The sequence below is a fragment of the Andrena cerasifolii genome, chromosome 14 (genome assembly GCF_050908995.1).
Source record: "Andrena cerasifolii isolate SP2316 chromosome 14, iyAndCera1_principal, whole genome shotgun sequence".
Lineage (NCBI taxonomy): Eukaryota > Metazoa > Arthropoda > Insecta > Hymenoptera > Andrenidae > Andrena > Andrena cerasifolii.
Window position 1 is genome coordinate 1,568,814 of NC_135131.1, and position 16,004 is coordinate 1,584,817.

Here is a 16,004-nt window from a genome sequence, read left to right on the forward strand (position 1 = left end):
GACATAACATTAGCCTCGCACAGTGCATTGAAATCCCACCAAAGTGTACATCCTCATTCTTCCAATGAACGGTAACCCCATTGTCGTCCCCATCATCATTTATGTTAAGTATAATGTTACATGTACCATATGTCGTTGAGCAATATGAAATTAAGTAAGTCTGCTACTGTGATCATTACCGACGAGAACCTAGTCATTGCGGCATCGATAAGTTCCATTAGGTGACAATACTTAAGGCAATATGGATAAGTGTAGCTCACATCCTGTACAGGTTTCCCAATTATACCAGTTGCTCTGCGGTTAAGCGGCCAATGGCGATCAGACTGTCCCGACCTAACCTTCAAGTTTGCACGATGCCAACTTTTGGCGCGTGTTGCGTATAAGGATTAATGAGAGTTCGATAAAAGGGTCCTTTAAGGTCGACGCTGCTGTCTTAATGGCCACTGGAGGAGGGGGTCTCGGCGTAAAGGATAAATCAAAGGACATCCAGCGCGAATGCACGGTTTCGATTGTTCGGGAATAAAGTCTGATCGCCATTGTCGTAAGGAGTGGTCTATGTTTTCAGGAAAGAGCCAGATCTCGAATTGGAGGGTCTCCTGAAGAGGCATTACACGACCGTGGAGTTTTTTCAGGGCACCATGATGAATGCCGTGGACCTGGAGCGCGTCAAGGTACCCCGAACCCTAAAACAACCACCACACGAAACATCCACCAATCAGACAACCAACCTTGACCAATCTGCCCGTCGCGTGGCCGCTCGCGCTTCTTACTTCCTTGCAGTTCTTTAGGTTATCGCGCGGTTATCCACCTGGACATAACTCAACGTGATGATCTATCCATCGATATAGATATACATATATATATAATGTATGTTATGCATACTCTATACATAATGTATATAAACGTACGCATGGCGTAAATGTCGCGGCGGTGTCGCGTCACGCAAGCTCATACGAAAAACATACGCTTGTTACGAAATTACTTACATCCAGATAATCGTGTCTTGTACGTACGCCCGAAATTAGGTGCATAGAAACACGTACTTAGACTACCACTTTACCGTCCACCGACATATTTACACTTCTTCTCTTAAATCTTTTCTCTCAACTCATCTATACCCTTACCTCCATCTCGTTCAACCCTCACTCTTGCGCAATACGTATTTCTGTTTGATCTTCCTTTCCTCCTCCCCTTGTCTTGTTTTTCACGAGCTACACGAAGTTACTCGATGCCACGTTCACGATCAACATTGGGGATCGCGAAAGCGATCGTTCGAACACCAAAATCACAAACCACAGGAAACCACTTTTGCCTGCCTTTATAGAACGCAAACTTTGTGGCATCGTGTAGTATTACATATAAACGTACATATGTATCAAATGATTCTGATAAAGCGGTGTATGCAGTTGTCCGTAATTGTTGAGACCGTACAGTATACTTTCCGTACGGAAGGTTGTGCCTTGCAGAGATATAGCGAGTCTGGGACCAACTTAAGCGGCGTGTAAAGCGATATCCCTGTGGTTTCAAAGCACCAGATGTGTTCTTAGTCACGTATTACAAGGCTGCACTTATTTGGTCACCATCACAGAATCTTCCGGTATTAACACGTCGAGTGGCGGCGGCCACGTGTCTTCACGCTGTGCACGGTTGTAGCGTGCTTTCGCGCAGGGTTGCCGGAAGAATTCCCAGTCGGTGGGGCAAGGTGCTGTCGCATAGACCTATATACACTAATACGACTTCTGCACACCAGTCCAGGATTCCCCCTCTACTACTCCCTACTACGTCACTGAGCTCCCGCCGTGGCCATGTTTTCCCAGCTTCTGGCAACCCTGCTTTCACGTCCATATTTTCTAGCAAGCATCGAAAGTATTGTGTCTCAGTGTACCCGTATCTTTGCTAAGTGCGAGTTAAGCAAGGCCTGGCAGACTTGAAAGGGCATTTCTTAAAACCTTGTGCTACTCAAAGTACTACTGTCCAACAGTAGGTATACAGAATACGTTTCTGAAAACTTGTTTTAGAGGAGGAGGACTGTATCTCCCCCTACAGTCAGTCTTTACGGCACATCTGTACATTCTATATCTTTGCAACGCACTGTACTGAAAACCTTCAACTTTTGAGATAACCGTATCGGTCGCTTTAGAAGAATGATCTTGTATGTGTTGGGGTATGTATATAGTACACGCATATATGTACATGTATATATGTCATACATGTTTATGTGTACCAAGTATACACACATCATGCATATGTGTATAATTTCTACGTAGAACGCAACCGCCTGCGAATGCATGGTATGCTGTAATGAGCTATGGAGCCGAATCAGCGTGCAGTAGAGACTTACTTAGATTTATTATATTACATTCAATCTTGTGTATTCTTGGCCTACGAGGGAGGTTATGTATTCCTCGGTGAATAGAAAATGGAGGCATAGCAGAACGAATGCTAGAAAGCGTGTTGATATTGTCGCAAGAAATCATTACGTCGTTCCTTGAGGGCCTGGCGTACACGGCAATTCGTACCATATACTTACGTTGTAAATCAGTTCTCCGCCGACAACCGTCGGCCACGTTCAGCGATATCACGCGAAAGGCGCTGTCCAATACTTGAGGTGAATGTTTTTATAAAGGGAAATATATCGTTTTGTCGGGCCCGTGCCATTTAGGAAACCGCCAGATCTCGAGCTGGAGGGACTGTTCAAGCGGCACTTCACCACCGTGGAATTCTTTCAGGGGACTATCATGAATCCCATTGATCTGCAGCGGGTCAAGGTGAGTCTCACGTTCTGCCATCTGGATTAAGTGAAATCCCGCCTCCAACTCCCTCCCCCCCTCGACAAAGCAAGATGAACGTATCATAATTACACCGACCAATTTGTACCGACTTGTGTATTATGTGACTACTGACCATTACGTTTCTATTGTCTATGTACACGTATACAAGACATCACCAAATTATGGGATATACCAACACGTGGGTATTCTGTACGCTTGAGAAGATCGAGAAGTCCTTTGCCACTTTGCAATCGGAGACTTTGTTTTCAAGATACGGGCAAATCGAGTGTCTCACTTTTGGCGCGCATTTTTTGAATCCCTGGTGACCATGCTGCAGGGTATACATACACTGGCGCGCAAAATACTTGTCAACCCCACTCGTGCCTCCCGAGACACGCTATGGAGAACGGCATTCCCATCTACATTAGTATCATTTTCACGTTAGCATTATTATCAGTGTAAAAGTCGCAGAAATTTTGTTAGAATAGAGATCAGAAATTCAAACGAGTTGATTACTTACAGAACGGCCACGGCCGCGTACTTACAACGTATACTACTGGAGAGCTCTTTGCCTATGTCTTCTGTGGGGTCAGTTGGTGACCAACATCGTGCGAGGGAGAAAGATATCGTGGGGACTGGTGCGAGTGAGAGGAGTACAGGCGCATGCGCATTGCGGTTGATTAGGACTTTCTCCTTTCTCGCTCAAGTACGATGTTGGCAGGGTTGCCGGGAAAGACCCTGTAGCAGCGAAGTGGGAGCATACGCATAGAAGAGAGGGAACACCTACAGCAGTGGCGGTATATGTGCGCGTGATGGGAAACGAACCGACGCCAGCGCCAAGCCAAGCCAAGTGTCGTCTCAGCCAACCAGCGTAGACAATCTATATCCCGGCGACGCTGGTTGGCCGTGGTGTCCCTTGGCTTGGCGCTGGCGTCGGTTCGTTTCCCATCGCGCACACATATACCGCCACTGCTGTAGGTATTCCCTCTCCACTAAGCGATGCTCCTACGCTGCTGCAGGCTATTTCCTGGCAACCCTGGATGTTGGTGACAGTTTTGGGCTGTCGCGGGCCTTCCAGTAGTATATGTCCTAAGGCGGTGTGGCGCTCAGTGGCGCTGTGGTCCGCGTCACGGACCCTTGCGTTACACAGTAAATTCTCCTTATAGGCACGACAGACGGGGTTGGCGATTGACATACACCGAATTACGGACACTATGTAGATTGGAATGCCGTTTTTCGTAGCGTGTCTCGGGAAGCAGCAGGGAGGTTGACGAGTATTTTGCACAGCAGTGTATGTACATATGGGGACACGACCATTCGCAGTCATTCGTGAGAAGCATGCGTAGATGCACAATTACACATACTGTGCTGTTAATAGCTTTAAATATATTTGCTATATAATGACGTGAAATATCCTCATGGGGAATGCATTGTCAATCGTAGTAGAAGAAATCATTTATTTAGAAGATATTCTCGGTAGTACCTACATCAGTAAATTGTCATTTCTGCACGTAATACATGCGGTATTGATACGTTTCTTCATATCATTACATGTGATTTTACAACCGTGTAGTCGAACTTTTTAGATGTAAGATATCCGAGTTTTGAGTTTGAGTTTCTTATATTTGAAAGATGAAGCTCCATTGCAAAGTGATGAAAGATTTCCGATCCCTTTTGGTACGCAGATATTGCACGTATCCAGCTGTTCCATGATTTTCGGTCACTTTGTATATTACATCATTTATCTGTACTCAATATCCTCTGATCCATTGAATTGTTGTGCTCTCTCGTTTGTGCGGCAGCAGCTTCCATGACGCAGACGTTTACTTTGGTCATAATGCTCAGTGAGGATGCACTAATCCGAAGACAGTGTTATGGTGCAGTCTAAAATTGAGAGCTAACGTTTTGTAGCGTATCATAGAAACGATGTGAAATTACGTTCATCGTTTAAGACTTTGTAGAAGCCGTATCGTAACACTTGAATGCCATTTCAAGGATTGGATGGACTCAGGATACAACGGGATCAAATAAGCTTAAGTTATAGCTGTTTTCGTGTTCCAGTAATTCTTTCAACAAATTCGGCTAGCATAAGTGATTTCAGTGCTTGATGTCTCGTGTACCATCCTGCAGTCTATTCTGTAAGCATTATATCTTAGTTTCTCCTAAATTATTTCAAGCTTGTACCGGTGCACGCTGGCCATTTTCAGGCCTTTCTCTAAAAACGGGCAAATATTTCGTGCAAAACACTTGCAAAAATTATTGTCGTGTCAGCCGATGACTTGATATCGAATATCGTTATACGAAAATGTGCTATGTAGTCGTTATATACGTTTGAATATTTCCCCAAGTTGCAGTTTTCAAAGTACAAAACATTAAAATTTGTCAGTTTAACTATTACGATTTTCCATTACGTATTGTTTTTTGCAACTATATTTGTAAGAATATAGGTAATTCCTTCAAATATTTAAAAATCGTTTTGTTGAAAGTGTCTGTCAGGTATAATAAAAATTTCAATGTAAGAAATTAACAGGGAAATATTTTAAACTGGACGAAATAAACATAGCAATGTTCTCAAAGTAATAGGGATGAAAACTCTAGAAAGCTTAATTTCTAGGTGTTAAGGTACACATCATTTCAAAGTGCCACAATTTCTGCTCACTGTAGTCAGAACAACATCTGTTGATCACTCAAGGTCACTAAAGAACTATATCTTCTATACCACTTGTACATAGAGCATAAGGGTTGGCACACGGAGATACCTATATCATGTGATTCATACAAATTAGCTACTTTGTGTCAATATTTCCATTTTTTCCAAACTAGAAAAAAATTCTTTTTCAATCTTGCGTTATTATTTGTGTAATAAAAAAGAAAGCTTCAATCTATTATTCAGATAGATAATTCTTAACACTTTAAGTGGTAAGTTTTGTCCAACTCCGCGTTTTGAACATCAGCCGACACTAATGAAAATTTAAATTTCTATTATCTATTCAATATTAATGATATTTATCTATTAAGGCTTATCTGATAAAAATGAGTCTAAGTACGACCTCATTCGGGCTATTTTTAATTATACAAAATTCGAATCAATTTTGAACTCCATAGGTCAATTAAGCATCACAGGTCTCTTGAATCCATTGGTAATACTTTCACAAAGATGTAATAGAAAATATAGATATACAAATTTTCATTACTCAATGACTCAATTCCTGCGCGAACAAAAGTTTATTTTTAAAGTAAACATTCAGGGATTCTCGGACATTACATTCGATAGTTTCCAGAAAATATTGACGTGGAAACACGCCGATGCCACATGAGTGTTCAGGGAATGCGTTTGGTTGAAGTTAAAAGACATCAAATGAAGACACAATCAGCATTTGCCAATAAATGGCCATAAAGAGAAGTTGAATACGAGTTTTCCACGTGCCTATACTTCTGTTCTCTATGTATAGTAGCTGCAGGCAGAGATGGACGAAATTTTATTCGAACAGCGAATAACAAATAAGAATAATAAACAGATTTCTATTCGCCACAAGAGATGAGTTTTTAGTCGAATAAGATTTTTTCCGAATAAATTTTAAATTGCATAAGAATTTATCCGAATAATTTTGAAATCAAATAATAATTTATCCAGATAACATAAATAATTTTTATTCAGTTAATTATTGACCTATTGAGGAAATCAAAACTATGAAGAGTTATTAATACCATTATTTGAATAATTTTGTAATAGATATTCAAATAAATTATTCGAATAATTTTGTGATAGATATTCAAATAAATTATTCGAATAATTTTGTGATAGATACTCAAATAAATTATTCGAATAATTTTGTGATAGATATTCAAATAAATTATTCGAATAATTTTGTGATAGATACTCAAATAAATTATTCGAATAATTTTATGATAGATATTCAAATAAATTATTCGAATAATTTTGTGATAGATATACAAATAAATTATTCAAATAAATATCGATAAAGTGGATAGAATAAGATGTTACAAATAACGAACAATTATTATCCGAATGAAATATTCGACTAAATAGAATTTATTCGGATGGTTTCTTAGATAAATATTTGTACGAAACAATTCGAGTAATGCCCAACTCTGGCTTAAAGTCCTATAAGGAAGTCGTAAAGTGAAACATCAAGTTACAGCACGGACTGATGTGTCAGCACGCTGTGACATGTGCAATATTTCAAGAAAAATGTTTACTTTAACGCTCCTATAATTTTTTTACGCCGCTATATTACTTCCAGCTACTATATCTGCCTATGCTCAAATAGTATTACCTTTCAAGTAGCAAGGTTAGTTCAGCTGGCAACGTAAAAGTGGAGATCATGCAATGATTCACAGTGGTGCGCATGTCCTAGAGTGACCAGTGGATTTTGTTCCGACTATAGCACATTAAAAGACTAGGCATACCACATTGGGCAATCATTTTGAGCCTGTGCAGCCCTATAATAAATGACAAGGATCATATTTAGTAACTTTCAATTCCAAAGGTACCGTTTGACAAAATATTTAAGCGTACCTCACTATATTTCCTCCGCAAACATAATGCTGGACGAAGGTGTTGGAATACGATTCAGTATACAAATATTTGTAATTGTTGAAAAAATTGCTACTATTTACTTCTTCTGTATAGGTGTTTATTTACAATACCCCACCTACCTCTATGGAAATTACAGAATTACATGAACAAAGTACGTAACAAATAAGGGTAAAAGTCTATATTACAACCATTTTGCGTCTAGATAAAAGTATTGATATACCAGTGAAAAATTTTATTCACACATAATATTTCACAGAAATATTGATCTTTATTTGTTAATAAGTTTTTCATGAGCATGCCAATGCATTTATCCAGGCGTAACATTTTTAACAGACTTCAAAAAGGAGGTTACTCAATTGGTCACGTATACTGCCCTCCTTAGTTAAACTCTCCTATCTAGCATTCTTTCATTTTTTGAGATATGTTAAAATATTTGAAGTTCCACACGTCTATTACATTTTAAGTAAAGTTAGAAAATTCTACGTGCTGCGTAACGATTTATAAACAGTCTAATGTATTTAACCTAACTTCTTTCCAAATGATTATAATATCCTATCTAAAACAATTAATTAATTGGTACGTTAATAATACATCATCTACCGGTACACCTATTACAAAAAATTATATTAGGCTGTTACGAAATAATGACAACATGTTTTAATTTGAATGAAGGAAAATAAGGACGGTACAAATTAAATGATAAAACTTCAGTTTTCTCGGTTATTTCAAAATGTTAGATAGGACATTTTAACTAAAGAGGGCAGTATATTTCATTATGTATGTATGTTCACGCATAACTTCCGTATAGGTGCACCGATTTCGATGATTCTTTTTTTATTTGAGTGAATATGAAGAGCCCGTGGTACCATGTTAATTTTTTTATTATTATTTTCTAGAGACGCTAGAATTATCTAGAATTCCAGTTTTAATGTATGTTCGCGCATAACTTTGTAAGGCGTGGACCGATTTGGATGATTCTTTCGTTGTTATATGGAGTATGTTCCCCAATTGGTGCAATGCTAAATGTTTTTTAACCGACTTTAAACAAAGGTCACTAAAAATTATAAAATAATAAACTTAAAAAAAAGAGTAAAAAACTGACTTCAAAGGTGCGCTAAAAAGTATAAAATAATTTTATTTTTAAATCGGTGCCAAAATAGAAAAAGAATTACAGTCGCTAAAAAATATTTCTTTTCTTGTACTACAATTTCGATGGTGATATACTCCGAACGCCTGCAAAGGTTTAGGTTTACTATTCGCATATACGTGACGAATTATTTCTCGATAAATTGTGTATTTTCGTTAATCGCGTTGCGACTAGCATCCCGAACGCAGCGGCTTTTTGTCGTTTTGGTAAAGAACGCGAGTGGCTGATTTCAAGTCGTTTGGACTCGTGGTTAGGGGTTATATTTATTGATGACTGGGTAATATTTTACACCCCCTCGAATTAATTTTTTTTTAAATATTGTATTGTCATCCGAACTACGCACGCCTGCAAAGCTTCAAGACAATTGAATAGTTGGAAGTGGGTTAAAATTGAGTTTCAAGATTTAAATGAAACAAACAACCAAACAGAGGATCGACGTTAAATAAAATCGTTTAAAGAGTAGAATATCGTAACGAAATATTCATGCAGAAAAAGTACATAGAAGCAACTTTTTCAATAATTACAAATGTTTATAAATATATTGAATCGTGTGCTATAGCGATATTTTCGTTCAGCAATGTAAACTACTGCTCATAAGTATTTGCTCACTCGCGTGTTACGGCCATTACCAAAAATGTAACAAATTTCTCGATAACGTGATCTATATACTACAATGACTAATAAACAAGTGCAACGCAAAATTCGTTCTTTATCGGATCCTAAACAGTATAAAATTAAAGTAAAATAGGCTGCCACCCTCCTTTTAAAGCTATGGGATTACTACTTGTTTACTGCAATATAATGTTTTCTTCTATTTTTGGGGAACTTTTTTGACACTTGCCCTTATAATATTTTCAACAAATATTTAACTACTGCCTTAAAATCTTGCGATAACTTACTGAATAATAAAAGATAAAAATACAATAAATTCGAAAATAAATTTCGAAGAAAGTATTTCAAGTTTTTATTAAAAAAAAAAAAGAAATGTGGGTGAAAATCATTGTAGATGAAATTCGAAGTAAATAAAAGTAAACTTTAATTATGACAAAGTATTTGACTATTTAAATTTGTTCTTAAACGAATGGAAAATTCCTTGCTCTGTAATTTTAATTAGCTGACATACTTCGTGTTGACTGGTTGTAGTTTTTCATGGTGAATAATGCTTCGACAACAAGTGGTACTACTTAAGAGCAGTAGTGTATGGATACAGGTTCAATCTAGAAACTGGCACGGAGCACATATAGGTTTTTTCTAAGCGAAGATAGAAAAAAATTGGCAGAGAGGAAACTGCAGGGTTTTGTGCAGTCTAATTTCGTATGACTGTATTTTGACAAAACATGCACCGAAGCACCTGCAAAGTACCGTGAATTTTTCTGAAACCCAATTACGTCCACATTTTCATTTGCATACATCATTTTGGTAAATATTATACTCTATGAAATGTTTAAATCAGATCTGGGCTTAATACAAACGAACTTATTTTTTCGCTGCAGCTTGTCCATTACACACATGTAATGTAAATTATTGTGTAATAAATACGAATTATGAATTTACGTTTGAAATGTAGGAAACACAGAACTACAAATCGAACGTTACAGTACGAAAAATTACAGCTACAAGCTTGTTGCATTTCCAAATATGTTCTTTATATGGGTCCTTAATATATTAAAATAATCTTCTGAAGGACTCGAAAAATATTAATTTTTCTATATATGTAAAGGGCAACACAGTCTATTGAAGAAAGTATTATGCTAGATGTATTTCAAAGCACATTGATGTATTTATTTAAAAATACGTTTATAGGAAAATAGACCTTCCTAAATTGTGCAACATTTTTCTTTAGCAAATTTGTCTATCTTTGTTTAAGATAGAATTGCAAACCGCCCCAGTTTCTAAACTCACCCTGCGTATGTGTTTGCAAATTATGACTACACACTCTCAGGATCAAGTCCAGAACTTCAATAACACTATATTAGTTATAACCAGTTATTAAAATGCACTTGAATTCTATGCATAATCAGACTTGTACCAATCGTTATAAATATATGTACTTTAATTAATATGAATATATGTATATGTACGTATATATGTTTGTTAAAAACAGATTTACTATTCTGTAGTTATACCTCTTCTTTTATATTCCATTTATTTTGATAAATTTCGTGTTATCGAATACAAAAATTTTCTAAGGTATTTTTTCACTTTCCACTAATTCTACATGGCGAATTCAGTTATTCTTAGCCGACGAAAAAGGAGGAGATTATAGATTCGACCCGTACTTGTTTCTTTTTATGTTTGTCCGCGCATAACTCGTCATTCGTATTTCATGTATTCTCGCATTTTAGAGTGCTTCCACGCGTTGAGTTGTAACCCATATAACGAATTTCAGGCATCCGTATTCTCACTTTTTCATGTCGCTTATTTTTGGAATCTTCCGTTTCTAGCAAACGGTTCTATTTTTTAAGAGCTGCTCTTTTTGTAAGCCTACCCATTTTTTTAATTAAATGTAGGTATATAACTTAAATAACTAAAAAGTAAAAAATAAAGAATGTAAAAAAAAATAAACGGACTTCAAAAAAATAAAAATGCACTAAAAAGTAAAAAATAATTTTTTTTCTTGTTTAATCTTCGACTCTTTATTTTTTTATATTGGCGCCTCGTCATTTGCACTGTGTGAATCTAGCATCGACTTAAAACAATTGAGAGTCGTAGATTAAATAAGGAAAAAATTATTTTTTACTTTTTAGTGTATTTTTATTGTTTTGAAGTCGGTTTTATTAACATTAAAGACCTTTTTATATGAAGCTCTTGTATGGCTGGCAAATAAGGTTTCAAAGTCAATGCCAAAGTCAAAGTCTGTGAATGTAGCAAAAATATCAGTCGCCACCCATAAAAGCGTCGCGTGCGAAAAGGCGCTAATCATCTAATTGTAAGTTAGTGTGAAAGCTTAGAAAAAGTTTAAAATATAGTTACAGAAATTACACACTGTTTTCCAGGCTTTTTACCACGCGATAAGAAATATGACAGTCCACTTAAAAAAGTTGACATTGTAAACGTGTCACAAATGGCATTTATGTACACTTCATCTGAGTCGTTTACATTTAATCGTTTTTCAATATCGAAAATAGATTGATTATCAAAGATATCTGCATTCGCCATATAGAGGGTGTCGTCACATAATTTAACACATTATGTCTATTAACGATAAAACGTTGTGAAATTTATAGTTTTATTTTTTTTTCAAGTAGATCATTTTGAACAGTTTTCCCATATACTTTATAACCGACTCATTCGATTCTGGACGCTCTAATATATATCCAGTTGACCGACACATTTTTCGATCGAAAGTGCTCCCTAGCTGGGTAATGGTAAAAAACGAGTTAACTCGTCCTTCCCATAGCAGGTATGAAAATGTCTGAATATCATTTCTGAGACAAATAGAATGATAAAATCAGAGATAAAAGAATTCGTCGATAAAATTTTGCTGAAGAAATATGTTCAGTAAAGAGATAAATTTTTATTTTAATTTACTAACCATATGTGATAAAAATGACAAAAGAAAACAAACAGGAAAATGATAAAAAAAAAACATTAGAAGGGATACTGCCTCCAGAGGTAATAAAAAGCAAATGACATTTGCATTCTTTAGCAACGGTTGCAATATTTTAATATTAGTGAAAAGTTAACTCGTTTTGCCGAGTGAAGAAGCATTCTCAAGTGACGAGTTAACTCGTCTTCACCGGTTAACAGGATATGTGCGGAGGTCAGTGGCCCACTTCACATGGATGGAATTCGTTTCATTAACTCTTCTACAATATTTCATAAACATGGTCTAAGCAGGAGCTTACGGTGTGACTTTGCCTTACACCATGTGTGGGATCAGGATCCCCCATAAGAAGGAAGGAGTCTGGAATAAGTGACCTCGTCGGGTCGGCGTTGGGGTAGTTGATTAAAGGTAGATTCTCACTATCCGTCTGGCCGGCGGCAGGCTACCGTCTAAACATTCTCCAATGGGTTTTGTATGGTGACATTCCATTGTGCCGTCCTACGACCGTCTACCGTCCCCATATAAAACCCATTGGAGAATGTTTCGACGGATGGTAGCCTGCTGCCGGCCAGACGGATAGTGAGAATCTACCTTAAGGCGGGATCTCCTAGCTGCGACAGGTCGCAGCGACCAGCTAGAGTCCCGCTAGTGCAAGGGAGAAACAGATGCACACTTCTCCATTACACTAATGCAAACATGTCCACGGGTGGGGTCCCTCAGGCGCCTCGCGTCGCTTCCACGTAATGTTGCCGTAAAACAAATGAGTCAACGACGTTTCGCGGGTATATACCACGCGGCAGTGCCCAGCGTCAGAGTGGGAGAAGTAGCCAAGCTCTGGAGCTTAGACTGGATTTGCCTGCACTAATGGGACCCTGGCCTGTCGCAGCGACCGGCAGCTAGGAGATTCCGCCTTTAGGCGGCTGACCAGTACGCAGAGGATCCGCAGATCGTGGGTTCAACTCCCATTGCTCAAGGCACCCTTTTTCCGTGGCTTCCGAACGCATATATAGGAATTAAAAAACCTATTCCTACACATGGTCAGGAAATGTTGTAGAAATATTCACGAAACTGGTGCTAGCCATGTGAAGTGGGTCACTAGTCGATGTGCGTATGTGTTGCAGCGGCCTCAATCGATTAAGCCGATTGTACAATGGAGTCTGGCCCAACTTCAAGCGGTTGGTATCCATTTCACGAAGCCTTCTACAATATTTTGTGAATACGTTCACGACGAAGTCACGCCGTACGCTCTCGCCTATAGAATATTCACGATATGTATTATAGAAGACTTCGTGAAACGAATTCCAACCATGTGAAGTGGGTCACTCTCCCTCGTGCATTTGTATTCAAGCGGACAGAATCGGACGAGTCGGTTGTACAACTTTAAATAACGCCAATTCCGCAAAAAATATTTGTAAATTAAGATTGCATTCGAATAAACAAACTGGGGAAATATAATTAAAAATTGTCAGCACACTCTATTCATAATTAGGTCAAGTTATGCAGAAACCTGCAAACCCACAAAATGATAAAAAATTAGTTAAACACAGTACGGATCCCATAATTTTGTGATCTTTATTTTGCAAAAAATTACCAACCCATAGAGCAACTCTTACATTACACAATTATTAAAACTACCAAGCCATAGTTCCAGTTTAGGCTAAAAAAAAACAAAACTACAGAAAATTTAAAATAATATTAATTATACTACTCACTATTCCATAACCCATTAAAAAGCATTATAAAACAATAACAAGAAATAAAATATACCCAATAGAAATAAAGCTACTTCTCCTTAATAATTCAAATCTTCAAGCTAAATTTACTCAACTTCAGATCAAAGAGGGTTGGTTATTTTCTGCATAGCTTGGCCCAATTATGATACATACAATCGATCCTGAGGAATGTCATAATTTGAGAACTCCCCTTAAAGTGAAGAAACGCTTGTTTAAGCCCAGTCACTAATTCGCGACGCGCGAACCTTACATCTTCTAGCTTCAGCAAACACAATGTCTCGTCGCTAACTATTTGAGATACCCTACTGATCATTTAAGGGGTTAGGCCACCTTGGACGGAGCAAAATGGCAATCATTTTCGGCATTTTTTTTAGGAAGATAATGAAATAAACAGAAATTTTAATATGAAGTCTGTTATTGTACAACTTTCGGCGGAAAAAATCGTAATTTTTTCCTACAAAATACGCAAGATCTTGAGGAGCGACGTTTTCCACGGTGTTCAATCTCACGGCTATACCGTTTGACCTGGAACAAAAAACCAAAAAGTTTTATTTTCTACATGCCTAAAACTAGAGAAGTACGTATGGAAATCCAGAAACATCAATTTGTCTCGAAATGGTGAACATGGGAAGAAAAAGTGCATTTTTTTATAAAAGTGTCAATTGCAAAGAATATGTTGAAGATATCGCAAAAACCGATACGTACTTCTCTAGATTTAAGCACGTAGAAAATAAAACTTTTTAGTTTTTTGTTCTAGGTCAAACGGTATAGCCGCGAGATTGAACACCGTGGAAAACGTCGCTCCTCAAGATCTTGCGTATCACGGCTCTACCGCCGCCATTTTCTAGGAAAAAAATACGATTTTTTCGGCGAGAGTTATACAATAACAGGCTTCATGTTAAATTTTCTGTTCATTTCATTATCTTCCTAAACAAAAATGCCGAAAACGACTGCAATTTTGCTCCGTCCAAGGTGGCCTAACCCCTCAAATGTGCGGTGAAAAACTGTCATGGCTGCTGCTCCAGATGTTTCGATAAATAATTACTTGGAAACCGACGTTGCGCCAAAGGACAAATGCTGTTGTTCCAGGATGGTTGTTGCTTGTGTGTCCCCTTTTATGCACATCGACGGTGTTTCGTGGACCCCTCGCCCCCCCCCCCCAACCTCGTTTAATGCACCCCCTATGTTGTCATCTGCTTTCGTGTCTCGTCAATGTGTAATAGCTCGTTCAAATCCAGCCAGTTGAACACAATATCTCGCGGACGATGTTGAACAATCATAAAGCACACTGTTAGCGTTCATCCTATGCATCGACAGAACTGAATCTAATTTCGTAACGATCATTCTCGGCTTCTCGAGCTCCCGTTGGGAATTTTCAAAAACGATGTTACGATCAAGAATAAAGTGTCTGTAGTCTTCCAACGTGTATAGACACACACTCACGACTGCACACGTACGTTCCGATGTGGCATCTCGTGTAAGATAATGTCCCTTGAAGGTTGTTTGCATTTACTGGATGGATCAATGCCTGCTGTCGATCCAGGTGGGTATGTGCTTGCGGACAGACTAGTTTAACCGTATAATTGTCACCACGTGTTAGCTCGTAGTAGAGAATTTGCGTGCTCGTGCGACAAACGAGTCACCGCTCTCCGTTAAGTGTATAGATCATGCATTCAAAGAAACAGGACGGTATGTTATTTGTCTGTTTACGTAGTGCCCCTATCCTCGTGTCGGTTTAAATTAAGTCTTGTTGATAGATGGTAGATGAGCATGTTTACGGTGCTTTGCCTCCATAAGTTCCTGCGATTCGACGTTTAATTAACCTTTGAGTACATAAGGAATGTCGCAAGAGTCTGCTTCCGTAGCTTTTCCTGCTCTGAAGATGCGTCGAGGTACGTTTTGTCGGCTTAACGAAAGATAGGAAAGAGACCGGTGGGAACGCGATGAAATCCATTGCCGCGTTTGATATACCGCTTTTTATTTTAGGGAAACCTCGAGTTTATTCTCTTTCCTAGCTATACAGCTGCCTCCGAGAGGCACTTATATTTCTTTTACCTATTTAACCGTACCTGCGGCGCGTAATAGAAGCTTAAGATTCGTGCTTGCAAAGATTCTTAACACTTAGCCGCATTCCCTTGTATGTTCTGTACGTCGAGGACCAATTCTTCCATATATTTCGTACCACTTCTAGTCCACTTTTGATCAAGATCACACATCTCACTTTATCGAACGTCAGTATTATGAT

At 38.1% G+C, this 16,004-nt stretch overlaps 2 protein-coding genes across 51 annotated transcripts in view; one reads left to right on the forward strand and one right to left on the reverse strand.

Annotated features, from left to right (window-relative positions):
- Slo (calcium-activated potassium channel slo) overlaps positions 1-16,004 on the forward strand; it is a 228,869-nt gene that overhangs the window by 144,202 nt on the left and 68,663 nt on the right. For 38 of the 50 annotated variants that reach the window (XR_013087040.1, XM_076826252.1, XM_076826203.1 and 35 more), the window contains one exon: positions 2,663-2,768. Coding sequence is in view for 49 of the 50 variants with exons in the window: in XM_076826252.1 (XP_076682367.1) it covers positions 2,663-2,768 (106 nt within the window). In the remaining variant the exon portion in view is untranslated. Of the gene's footprint in view, positions 1-565; positions 672-2,662; positions 2,769-16,004 lie in introns of all 50 variants that reach the window. The other 12 variants (XM_076826209.1, XM_076826249.1, XM_076826246.1 and 9 more) reach the window with 1 other exon arrangement.
- LOC143376209 (uncharacterized) overlaps positions 1-16,004 on the reverse strand; it is a 1,054,554-nt gene that overhangs the window by 138,577 nt on the left and 899,973 nt on the right. The gene's annotated exons all lie outside the window — the stretch shown is intronic.